The sequence below is a fragment of the Mesoplodon mirus genome, assembly GCF_964341445.2.
Source record: "Mesoplodon mirus genome assembly, chromosome: 12".
NCBI lineage: Eukaryota > Metazoa > Chordata > Mammalia > Artiodactyla > Ziphiidae > Mesoplodon > Mesoplodon mirus.
This window is the reverse complement of record NC_138988.1, coordinates 98,532,016-98,545,279: the sequence shown is the minus strand read 5'-3', so window position 1 is coordinate 98,545,279 and position 13,264 is coordinate 98,532,016. Positions and strand designations below refer to the sequence as shown.

Below are 13,264 nucleotides of genomic sequence, written 5' to 3'. Positions count from 1 at the left end.
ATGCCATAGCCATAATTTAAACACATTCTAAAGCATGTACTATTAATTCATGTAGGTTTTGGCCAAGGAGAATAGATTGATATTATCAAAGTGAATGGGATACTAGATTTTACACTTCTAAAGCCCACTGTGTTTGCAGGCTCAACATGAAGTGTGCTGGGAAGTTATTCTCCATAGAATAAGAATTTCCTACAGAAAGGAACATATATTTGGCCCTGTACTTGAAGATCCAGAAGAATTAACTTGTCCCTTACCATATGCTTAATGAGTAACAGCTATTGCATCTGTCAGTAACTATCTGGCTTCTGGTAATGATGCAGCTGTGAGGGCAGCTGGTATATGGGTTACCATGTATGATCACGGCACATAAACGGCTTCAGAGTGACCTCCTAGTCCAAGTCTTGATCAAGTAATGTGGCATTTTCCCCACTTCTCTGAATCTATACTCAGCCAGTGTATTTTGGTGGGCTAGGAGGGGGACAGGATTGGGGGCCATAAATAGAATAGTGACAAAAATGTATTTAAAAGCATAGAATTTTGAGTATCAACATGGGGAGGGAGAAAATGTCACCTTAGCAGTGAGTTTTCCTGGGTAGAGGAACATTTCTTCCCTCGGGCTGTTGGAGAAAGGTTTGCTTCAGGAGGTGGATGATTCAATCAAATGCAAATATTTGTGTGATTTGAGATAAAAGAAACATTGCCTAGTGACTTCCTAACCTTGCTGTACCTTAGAATCAACTGGAGAGCTTTAACGAGATACACTGCGTGGGTCCCATCACCAGAGATTGATTTTCTGGATCCACGACGGGTCCCACGCATCAGGGCATTTCAAAGCTCCCCACGTTTTCCTAACGTGCAGCCAAGATGGAGAGCTGATGGTTTTGTCCATGGTCTTCAGCTGGTACCTTGGGTTCCTGGCTATAAAGTGGACAAAGTTTCCAAGGCCCCACTCCTATAAGAGTTACTCATCACAAACTCATGTCATTAACTTCTTAGTCAACTGATGACTTCTAACTAGGATTTTTTCTTTCTTTCTTTCTTTCTTTCTTTTTTTTTTTGGTAAGAGTGACTAACCTCAGCAAAAAACGGTCCAAAGATGGCCTTCACTTTATTGAATAAGTATGTTCTAGGAAGGTTTATGTAAGTTAATTTAAAATCACACCAGTTCTAGCAATGTAATATGAACTTGGATGTATGTTCCTATGGGGAAAAAATCTCCAATTAGCTGGAAGCTTTTGACAAAAGGAAGGTGGCCAGGCCTGAGGCATGTGTACTGTACTAGCATACTTCTGGAGCACTTTCTAAAATCTGCATGTCCTTTGATATTTGATGACTTGTTTTCTACAGCCTTCCAGGTAACAGGAATTTCTCCTGTGTAGACAAGGCTCATTTATTTCTTAACCACTCACTGCCTCCTTTACAAGCCTTTCTAGTGTTGATGATCCTGGCAAAGTCTCCAGTTCTTGCTGGTATCTGAGAACTTGTTGCAACTCTGTAGCAGTCTGATTCCATTCTGGAGTGTTCTAGATGGGGGCCTTAGAACCAGGCCTAAGTGAAATGGAAAAGGGTCTTTAAAATTATAGAACTCTGTTGTGAAATTTTATCGAATGAGCAGTAGCTATTCAGTCACAGAGGTTGCATTAGTGTTTCTTCTCTTGTGTACATGGCTTCCTGGTTTGAAAGAACAGCAGGATTTCTGACCATGACAGACCTAGCCTCGGACACAGCTCTGATTAATGTGACAGAAGACTTTTTTGACACAGCCTTGGTAAGGATGAGGTTGGATGCTTTACTGAGCAGATACCATTGGTAATTTGTAGGAATCTTCAAGTTTTTCATAAAACTTGTGTTTTTCTAAGATGTGGGTTTTACTAAAAGACTCTTATATTTTATTATTAGAAATATATGAAATAGTAACAAATGTATATAACCAATGTTATAGAAAAATGAGGTGATTTATATTATTCACCTGATTGGAGGTGATAGGCTGATTTTAATAAAGTAATTGAAAGTCAAATAGGATTTCTCTAAATTTTTTTCCTACTGTAGTTAAGGTCAACTCCTGCCTGTTAGAGAATTATCAGCATTAACACATTAATGTTATAGATTATAATGCTTTTTAAAAATAATACGAGCTTCACTTTTTTCTTTCTTTTTATTAGATTATTTCCAGAAGTAGTAATAAAGGTAAGTGTATTATTTACTACTAATTGGCTGTTATTAATAGAATATTAATACCTTTCATTAATAGAATATTCCTGTTTAGAGAAAAGAATATTTATCTAAATGATATATAAAAGTGAAGTGGGTTTAACTATTATATTTGCATTAATTGGCCATCTTATTGGTATTCAGATTGTGATGCTGAAATGAATTTTGTTCTAAAGTGTCTCATTTGCCTGCGGTGCATCTTTATTTAGCTGCTCCTGCCACCGTTTGGCCATTTAGCTCCAATCAGGGATGGAGAGCCACTTCCATCATTCCAAAACAGCAAAAGTTAGCTATTACTGATTTAACTTGGAGCCGATTCTCATGCCTTTCTCTGTCTTTCAAGAGCTCAAAAGGTAGATAATTTGGAGGTTAGGGCGATGATGTTGTTCAATGTGGCTCATGTTAAAGGTAACCCAACAAACACTTTGAATTATGAAACTGTGGATTCAAAGATGCACAGAAATCGGGGCCATCTTAAAATGCATATGTCTGCTCCCTATTGTCCATCTTTTTATTTTTCTTTTGAAAAGCTGTTATTAAATTGACACTACATTCTACAGTGGATGGTATCTTGTAAATTGAGGACATTTAGTACTAGAAGCTTAAGTGTGCATGGTGCTTGGTTGATTTTTAAAAAGAGGTCTCCATAATCTAAGTCAGCGGATCCAGATACTTGCAAGTCAGTTTTTTCTGGACTTCATAAGTGATAGTTCCTGTCTCTAAAGTTGGTTGATAAAATACCCAGTGGTAAAAACTACTTTGAATTTTGTAACTTTTAAAAATAAACTTTTATTGATTTACAACAGTGTGTACACTGCATATTTGAAAAAAAAATACATATGAGAGAGATCTGTTGAGCCTCTAGCTGTTGCTTGGACCACTTAATAGGTTCATATAGTCCCAGCAGTCACTCCATTGTCCCAAATGGAAGAAACACTGCTCTAGGTGACTGTATTAGTCAGCTCATGCTGCCATAACAAAATACTACGGGCTGAGTGGCTTAAACAACAGAAACTTATTTTCTCACAGTTCCTGGCTTGCAGAAAGCCACCTTCTTGCTGTGTCTTCACATGGGTAGAGAGTAAGCTGCTCTCTGGCATCCTGTAAAGGCACTATTCTCATTAGGAGGGCCCCACCCTCATGACCTCACCTTACTGTATGTGTTTCATTTTTATGATTCCTTTGTTTTGTGCTTTGCTGTATGGATTATATTTTCTTTCACTATTTGCTCCTCTCTAGTGATTTGAATGGCTTATGTCCTAGTTTTATTCTTCTGGTTGTTGCTCTTAATTTAATTATCAACATCAACATGAGAGTGCCAAAATAATAGCACCTATTTCTTCTTTATGTATGTCAAGGAATTCAACATGTTTTTATTCCTCCTCCATTTTCTACCCAGTTTTATTTAATTTAATCCAGGGTTTTAGTCCTGTAATATATATATATATATATATATATATATATATATATATATATATATATATGTCTTTGTAAATAGTATTTGCTCTTTGCCTTGTATTGCAATCTTATTTACAGTAGTTATTTAGGGCTCACTACCAGCTTGTTTATGGCCTGATGTTCTCATTCTTGAGTTCTTTATTCTGCTTTGTCTCCATCTGCTGTAATACATTTTGAAGAGATTATTAGGGTGTGTGGGTGGAACATGGTCAGTGCTTTTTATCATTTAAGAGTGTTCTTGTGGCTTTTATCCAATATAGCTCTTGCTTTGCAGAGTCCAGAGTCTCCCCTCAAAACTGTTTCACTGTCTTATATTGAGTGTTGTGAGCACATGTGCACACGTGTTGTTTTATGTGGTTCTTCATGAGTTGTTTTGAAATCAGATCTTACTTTAGCTTGGGAAAGTTTATTCTTTGATAATTTTATCAGAGCAGGGCTTCTCAACTTGGGCAATATTGGCATTTGGGTCGGGTTGGATGAATCTTTGTTTGGGGGTGCTGTCCTATACATTGTAGAATGTTTAGCAGCATCCCTGGCCTTTACCCACTAGACGTCGATAGCAGTCCCTACTACTCCCCCAGTTGTGACAACATCTCCAAATATTGCAAGTGTGCCGTAGGGGAGCAAAAATCACCTCTAGTTGAAAACTGCTGAGTTAAAGTGCTTTCAGTATATGTAACAGGATATCTAGTTCAAACAGCCTTAAGTGCTAAAGATGACTTAATTTGCTCAAGGAACCAGAAAGTCAGAGACAGGAAGTTTCAGGAGCAGCTTGGCTGTAGCTAGGCTCTGTTTCCTGCAGTTCTTTCTGTTCTGCCTCCTCCGAGTCTTGTCTTTGAGCTCAAGTTGGTCTCCCTTGGTGGTTGCAAGACGGCGGCCAGCAACCAGAGCCGTGCTTCCTGGTTCACATCTGGGGGAGAAACGTTCACTTTTCTCCAGCGGCAGAAGAAAGCCCTAGCTTGGCTCTGCTTGTGTCCCCCCACCTCCACCCCCGTAATGAACCGATCACTGTGAAAAGATGAATGGAATGCCCCTGCATCGTTTAAGCCAATGAGGATCCACCCCTGGAGCTAGTTAGTCCCACCCAAGAGCATAACTGTTACATCAGAGAGGAGGTGGGAAAGGATGATTACAGTTACTCTTTCTCTTCTCTTCTCTTTCTAAGATTATCTATTATTCATCCATTGCATCTTTTTTTTTTGTCTTCACATCTTTTTCCCACTCGTTTTTTCCTGTGTATTTTGAGAGCAATTGCTACTTTTTTCTTGGAAGCCGATGCTTTAACTAATTCTGCTTTCATTGCTTCCACTATGGACTTCAGTTCTGCTCTCACATCTTTGCTTCCTTGAAACCCATGGGTGGTGGTGATCTACCTCTGCTCTCAGATTCATTTCTCTCTGCCTTCCTCTCTCTCTACTTTGCAGAGAACAATTTCCTAGGCTTTTTAACCAGCTGGTTGCCTGCCAGGTTTAGCCAATGGCAGGAAATTGGAGGTAGGAAGGACATTTCTCCCATTCCCTTCTGCTGAGGGGCTATCTCTGGGAGTGACTGCATAGTTCCTGTGACTCTGGCTTATTTGTGGCTACAGCATTTGCTAGGTGACCTTCATTCCCGGGATCTGGTAATACCACTTCCTCTCCGTGGTTTTCCAGGGATGTATAGGGGGTGGTAGTGGCTACCTATGTTTTTGTAACTAATTCCCTGTATTAAATTCTCTCAGATTGAAATATCTAGAATGCCTTAGATTTTCATATTACATATTTTTTTCTCATTTACTTCCATGTTCATCTTATACTGTTGCCTTCTCTTACAAATCTAATTTTTTATTTCATACAATTCACATTCTTTTGAGTTTTGAGCTGATAAATCAGATGCTTTTGATTTGGCTTCCCAACTTTCTGTCATCTTTTATTTCCTGAAGTAAGCATTTTTCAAAAAGTCACTTTTTTGCTACCTCTTAACTTATTATGCTCCTTCCTTTTTCATAGGGCTATATTTGTTAGTTTCTCTTTACTACTCTTTAAGTGAAAAGGTCGAATGACATCTGATACTTGCTGGTTAACAGAGTGCATAAAACTCTCTAGGGTCCACTGCTGTCCACCTGGGTCACCTGGGCTCTGTTACAATCTCTCTCTCAAGTTTTAAGCCGGCAGGCAAGTTTCTGGCTCAGCCCCTGGCCATATTTCTTGTTTCCAGAAATCATTCAGCAGTATCAATGTGGCTTTTTTGGACTGAAGAGGGATCTTTTTAAAATTTCTACTCCTTGATTTGGATTCCCACAATTTCATGAGTTATATGGGGATTAAAAAGTATGCAATGTGTGGTTAAAAGAAAAAAATTCACATATCCAAATTGCGCCTCTGAACCTATCAAAGTAATGTTAGGACTTTACCATGAGTTTTTGCAGTGTACACTACCACTGTCATATCTAAACACAATGTGCATAAATGAAATAATAGTTTATTGTTTAATAAGCATAAAGCATTACCACATACCTTGTTTTGTTACTACTTTCTGACATAAGTAGCCATTGAAGTTTCTATGATTAAGCTATTTAACAAAGACCAACGCTTTACTTAAAAATTTTTGCTTCTGTTAGCATAAGACCATTATAAAATTTTTATTTCTATAAAATACACAAATGTAAGAAATGCACAGAAACAGTGGGAAAGTGTGTGCAGGAGCTGCCCTTGCACATTGTTCATTCTGGACAAAAAAGTAGCTTTGCCTGAGATGCAGTGATCACAGACAGTCACACTTTGCACGTACTGCTGCTGTTTACCTCAGTGGGAGTCTAGGCCGTGCAAATCGATTGTGGCCTGGGGGTTTCTAGATCTTGAAGCAGGCTGTGATTTGTCCCTTGCTCAGACTACATCATTTCTGAAATGTTGACTGCCCATGGCTATTCAGCCATTGCCTCTTCCTGCTGTGCAGGAGTCCTTTCCTTATTCTTTTTTAGCATCAGTTTGATTCTTTGAAAATTCTGCTTTCAGGGAAAAGTCAGATGTTGGGTTCCTTCATACTCACCTTAGGATTTCTGGTGACAGAAGAGAGTGTAAATCATTTGATCCAGCGGGAGGTGAGTTGTAACTAGCGCAGGTAGCAGTTGCCCTGGACCCCGTGGAGAAGCTCGTGCCCAGGTCTCCGTTTTGTTTCTTCCTTGTGAAAACCTTCCCCAACTCCCAACAGGCACTGAGGACCTTGAACGGCATTTTGCAAGCTGTACCTCGAGAAGACAGAAAACAACTTGTCTTGTCGGAAGGCTCGTGTCGTCTTATGTACGTGACCTTGGCCCAATTAGGTGGTGATGTAAGGGCAAAATCTTTCCGGGTTGTAGCACCTCAGTCTTTGTTCTCCTTGGGTGTTTGGGGTTGTTGGGTTGTTCCCCCACCCACCCCATCAAATTTGTGCGGTGAAATGCTTTCTCAGGCTATAGATTATTTTTCATTGTAAATGTGACCCAGATTAGTGACTCATGGGAGAACGTTAAGAGTACAGACTGTGGTGCCAGACCTCAGGCTTCAAATCCTAGTTTGGCCACTTATGCTGGTTGCTCCTCTAGAGCACCGTCTTAGCTCACTACTCCTCAGTCTGCTCCTCTGTAACATGGAGCCAACTTTAACGCTGATCAATAGAGTTACTGTACAGGTCGAATCAGGCAATCCATTGAAAGCCATTAGCACATTACCTGGTAGAGAGCAAATGCTCAAAGGTTACCAGCTATTACCTATACCAATAGGGCCTGTATTGCTTTTCAAGGGATGGATTTTGGGGTTTTTGGTGACCCACTCACAATTATGTACTTCCTGGGACATAGAAATTTGGAGAGAAGGTTGTAAGGTGTGACCATGGGAAGAGCAACGCCAGCACCCTGTTTTGAAATCTGAACCTAAACCTGTGACTGTGTGCTGACCACCACCCAGCATCGGCGACATCATTGTGGCACACCATCATTCGGGGGACATGCAGCCATGACTAGCAAGAGGCAGGGTGACCCAGTTGATCACAGTGTAGACCTGAAAGACGTGATTGGTGAGCGTGGAGCTCGTCACGTTTGTCCATTTAATTTGTCTTTGCAGGATGCAGCGTTTTCTCTTAATTTTTCCTACAAAATATTCATTGAATAGATTAGTTAATCATTACCCTCAGTGGTGTACTTAGATCTGGAGAGACGCCGACCTGATGTTTTCTCCTAAGTTTTCAAACTAATGCAGTGGTCCTGCCTTACTGTTGGAGCGTTCTAGTCTAGTTCTTGAGTGGTCTGTGCCTCAAGTCAAATGTAAAATCTGCAAACAGAAAAGTAAGCAGAGCTCTCAGTGGTGCTGTTCTAAGGCTTCTATTTAATTGCGACAAATCAATCCATTTATTATGAGAAACTGAACTACTACAAGATTTCTTAAATCCATTCTTTAGCGTGAGGGTTATCTCAGATATGAAAAAATCGACATCAACACTTGTTAGCATTTAACTGAAATTCTTAAGTGAATATGCAATATGGGAGTCTGTGTTAGTTACAATAATGTGACAACTTAATCCCATTACATCTCTAACTTAAATTTATCAGTTTTTAAAATAAGTTCCAAAAGCTTATAGGAAACACCCACAGCACCTACTGTATCATTTCTTCCAGGTGTCAAACTATGTTTAAAAAAAAAGAAAGAAAAAGAGGGTATGCATCCTCACAGGCTGGTGAGGTGACTTAAAATTCCAGGATCTTAGCATTTGATGAATCCTCAGAGAACATCAAATTATAATTCACTTTACAGAGGGAGAAATAGAACCTCAGAATGTATAGTAGCTCTAGCTTCTTTGTAAAAAGTATACGTAAGTCATTAATATATAAACTTGACAATTTTTCCAAAAAAATGTATTTGTGATGTTGAGGAAATTTTGACAATGAATTTGAAATACTTTCAAAAATATACATCTTGGATTAAAATTTTAATGCCAATATAGTAGAGTTTTACTTATGTTCATCTCAGTAAAATGAAGTTTATCTAAATGTTTCAGGAAAGACCTTGCAAGGACAATCTTGACTGTGGGTGGTAAGAAGTATTAAGAATTTTAAATGTTAGAATGTTAAATATTGGACATTGGGGGTTTTATGAGTATCTTGGAACTATGGGGAATAAGTTGTGGTCAAATTAAAAATAGAAGTTAGGATTTTTATATTTAATTTATGATGAAAGAGTTAAGCATGCTAAAACCATAAAGAATAATTAATGAATATTCCTTTACTCACCAATGAGCATAGTCAAATTTGATCCTTTTTCCACATTTGCTTCAAATCCTTTTTTAAATAAATCAGAGTTACAGGTAAAGCGCCTGTGTCCAGCTCCCCATCCAATTCCCCTTGCCATTTGTAGAGGTAATCCTTTGACTTGGATTTGTTTTTCATTTCCAAGAATATTTTTGTACTTTTATTCTGTGTATTCACATCAACATACATTATTGTTTTTGCAAATTTAAGTTTGCATATCCAGCTGCATCCTGCTTTTTACCTTTAAAATTGTTTGAAATCTAAACATGTCGATATGTGTAGTTTTGTTTATCTGCTGTGAAACACTACAGTTTCTTAGGATTTTATTTTTACAGACGTATTTAAGCCTGGATAAAGCTGCTTTTTAAACAATGAGGTATAGTTGATGTATAATATTATATAAGTTACAGGTGTACAGTATAGTGATTCACAATTTTTAAAGGTTAGACTCAATTTACAGTTATTACAAAATATTTGCTGTATTCCCCATGTTGTACAATATATTCTTGTAGCTTATTTTATACCTAATACTTTGTGCCTCTTACTCCCTTACTTCTATCTCGCCCCTCCCCCCTTCCCTCTGGTAACCACTAGTTTGTTCTATCTGTGAGTCTTGGACAAAGTTGCTTTTGATAAATGTTTTAATATATCTAAAATATGAATTGCAGAAATATCATTTTTAAGAAATTTGTTGTGTACTGACCTATCATTTGGATTTTCCCCTAGTATTTCTTACAGATGAATTTAAATGATTATAATCGCTCCAGGATATGTCTTTCTGCTTATAACTATAAGACACAATGCTAGTCTTCTAAGATGGACCTTCTTAGAGCAAATGCTGATGTGTGGAACTCATTTTTTCTTTTGCTTTGTGCCCAGAATTATCCATGTCTGCCGTATTTTTAATCTCTAGATTATGACCAGCAGGTGGCTCTCTGTGAAGCATTGTGTAGACTGACCATGAAAAAATCAAGGGAAAACTTTGTCCATCAGTGGTTTGAAGACGATACCATTGCTGAGGCTTTCAAAGAAATTAGAGATCGAGAATTTGAGACGGTGAGATTCTTGGTCATGAAAATTCCACTTAATCAATATTTATGAAGCACCCTTTCAGAGCCTTCCTGTATGTTGGGCTCAGGGGAGGATTTTTTTCTTAAATGTGATTAGGTCGCCATTCTTAAACTTCCTGTTTCCCACTTATGTGAAATAACTTGAGGGTAATAGAAACAGAATATTTGTGGACCAGATACCAGCATACAATTAGGACATCTTTACAGGAAACTTAGCCTGGAGCCAGAACTGTGTGAGTTTGATGGATCCAGTCAGAGACAGTGGTCACGGAGTGGGAAGTGGTTTTCAACAAACCTTGAAGGGTAGGGAGAGTTGGAGAAGAAAAGAATGTGCATTTCGGCCTTGCAGAGAGTAGCTGGCATGGTGACAGGAGGCTGAAGCTGGCATGGGTGCTCTGGTAGCAGAGGAGTATTATGGGGTGCTTGTGTTGTGAGCCCTCCAGCCTTCACAGTTTGGAAGAACAATAATTTTCGGTGTCTTCCATGCAACCCGGCCTCACTGTGATTGTGTCCTCAAGTAGCACAGATGTAGTTTATGGCTTTGCTACATGCTCACCTTTATCCTAAAATAGCTACAATGTTTTCCCTCTCCTTTAAAAAAGTTCTTAAGATGAGGGTGATTCTGTAGGAAAAGCTGAAATTATTAGTAACAGTGCTCATGTTGAACAAAGCCTTTCTGGTCAAAACTGCTGAGCACTTGGGATCTGATTAAATCCGAACCTTCAAATATATTGTGAAATATGTTAAATTTGACTTTAAGCCCGTTGCCAGATCTGCAGTAGTTGTTTAGCCAGGATGCAGTTTGATCTAAATGGGAATACCGTGAGTTGGGTTTGGGTCCCACCTCCCCGACTGATGTGATGTATACATTTTGGCAAAGTAGTTGACTTTTGTTTTTTTTTTAATTTTTTAATTGAAATATAGTTGATGTACAATGTTATGTGTTACAGGTATACAGTATAGTGGTTCACAATTTTTAGAGGTTATAGTTCCACTTATAGTTATTATAAAATACTGGTTATATATTCCCTGTGTTGTGCAATATGTCCTTGGAGCTGATAGTTGACTCGTGAAGCCTGAGTGTTCTCATCTGTAAAATGGGAATAAAACCAGCTTCAGAATTGTGGGAATTAAATGAGAGAAACCAAAAGTGCCTGAGATGTTGTAGACACTCCAGTATTAGTTTCCTTTCCCCTCTGTGTGGTTCTCTCATCTGCAGGGAAATTAGGGGAACATAAGACAAAAGTAATTATCCTCTTTCTCAAATCACTTTCCCCCTAGAGCCATCAGCTTCTTAGTGGAACTGCTTTTAGATGAAAGTTCACATTAATGTCCATTTAGTGCTGAATCTAGACACGGAGTGTGAGGACTGTTTGACTACGACAGACAGTCCTTGCTAACAAAAGGGATAAAAGTCTGGATCAGTATCTCTTTGGTTTTAGAAATTTGGGGGTAACAGTTTGCCTCCCTGGTCGCTGTTGGTTGGGAGAACTATAAACGTATTCTTTATTCTTAGAGCCTTTAGCGGGAGAGAGATTCCAGGAAGGAGCAGGTTAGAGAACTCCTGATAAGGAAAATCTGCAGTGGTTAAATACACCAGGATAAACCCCAAATTGATAAGTTTCATGGGTTTGTGGTTGGCTTGTGCTGGGGAGATGGTAGGGAGATGGATGCCCTGTGGGTTAGTCAAATATTACAATCCAGGTCATCAGTAAGAGGTATTTCTCTTGCTTGTTCCTGCACATAAAACTGTTGGAGACCTAAGCATTCCTCAGCTGCAAGTCTCGTGGCTGGGGGTTCAGAACATGAGTCTGGAGCCTCCTCTTTGTGACACAAAGTATTATTTTAGTTATCGTGATTAATAATGAAGGCTTGTGAAGCCTTGTGATATCACTGGATCCTGGAAATGTAGTAGCGAACACTGGCCTCTACATGCTGCAAAGGGTAGTATTTAAATTAAATGTCTTGATTTTTTTTTTTTAACAAAAAAGTTTGCATTATTTACTTTAAAGGATTGTAGACGGTTTCTCAATCACCTAAATGACAGACTTGGTGACCAAAGAAGGTAAGACGTTTCTCTGAGCTTTACTTTATTGACTAATTCTATTCTGAAAATGTCTAATATTAAAAAAAAAATCTAGGGGGCTTCCCTGGTGGCGCAGTGGTTGGGAGTCCACCTGCCGATGCAGGGGACGCGGGTTCGTACCCCGGTCCAGGAGGATCCCACGTGCTGTGGAGCGGCTGGGCCCGTGAGCCATGGCTGCTGGGCCTGCGTGTCCGGAGCCTGTGCTCCACAACGGGAAAGGCTACAACAGTGAGAGGCCTGCATACTGCAAAAAAAAAAAAAAAAGGAAAAAAAAATCTATGATCTGTTTTAGGAGAGAATGTAGGATACAGAATTTACTGAGCATTACTAAGTTATCCATTGAGTAGAAACCTCAGAAGATTAGACACATTCTGCCTAGTGATTCATTCGTGTGTGTTTAAAAATGATTTCTATCAGCCTTTAACATATTTATTTGTGATTTGGAGCAGTTGTAACTTTATATCCTCCAGGGAGCTTTTATGAAGAATAATTTCCTATAGATCTGAGGTTACTAGGGGAAGACGTATTATGGACAGTTAAGTCCTTGATGAGAAAATATTGGCTAAATTCACTCCTTTCATTAGGACTCTTGCCAAGCAGCTGGGTTGAGGTATATATAGTACCCGAAAACCTGACTTGTAGACTGCCAGATGGAGATTTGAATTCTGCCCATGATAGATTTCCATTTGTAGGTTTGAGAGCCCCTTTCATACTTTGTACCAAGAGACATAATGGCGTACCTAGTTATACATGCTTGTTTATAGAACATCCGTAGGTCATGTGTGTGGTCCATCCATATTTTATTTTACTTTTTAATTGTAAGGTGTTTTGCAGGGTCTATTCATTTCCATGCATTGCTGCTTTTGCTGATGAGCATGAGGTATGTTTGTCTCTCTTTCAGGGGCTGTGAGGGTGGGGGGTGTATAGTGAAACCCATAGGTAGGTTTACATCAGGCCAAATGGCTCTTGCTACACAGAAGGGCTTTTTTAAAAGAGGAAACTTGCTTCTCCTCTTAGGCCTCAACTCTGAAGCTTATTATTGAAGAGCCCTAGTGTTCCTTCCACATAAAGGAATTTTAGGGTTTATACTGCCTTCATGAGGTCCGTTACAGGAACCTTGCCTTATTTTATCCCATTGATGAGCACCATTATTCACGCCTGGATTGGAGGGAATAGAGC

The 13,264-nt window shown here is 39.0% G+C and overlaps 1 protein-coding gene across 1 annotated transcript in view; it reads left to right on the top strand.

Moving 5' to 3' along the window:
- Window positions 1-1,663: 1,663 nt before the first annotated feature.
- The window catches only part of SYCP2L (synaptonemal complex protein 2 like), a gene marked incomplete at both ends in the record, with an annotated part of 68,929 nt that continues 57,328 nt past the window's right edge, over window positions 1,664-13,264 (top strand). Inside the window, 8 exons of the mRNA XM_082637753.1 lie at window positions 1,664-1,768; window positions 2,163-2,187; window positions 6,663-6,748; window positions 6,859-6,947; window positions 8,680-8,714; window positions 9,843-9,985; window positions 12,012-12,064; window positions 12,920-12,965. Coding sequence (XP_082493879.1) covers window positions 1,664-1,768; window positions 2,163-2,187; window positions 6,663-6,748; window positions 6,859-6,947; window positions 8,680-8,714; window positions 9,843-9,985; window positions 12,012-12,064; window positions 12,920-12,965 — 582 coding nt within the window. The remainder of the gene's footprint in view (window positions 1,769-2,162; window positions 2,188-6,662; window positions 6,749-6,858; window positions 6,948-8,679; window positions 8,715-9,842; window positions 9,986-12,011; window positions 12,065-12,919; window positions 12,966-13,264) is intronic.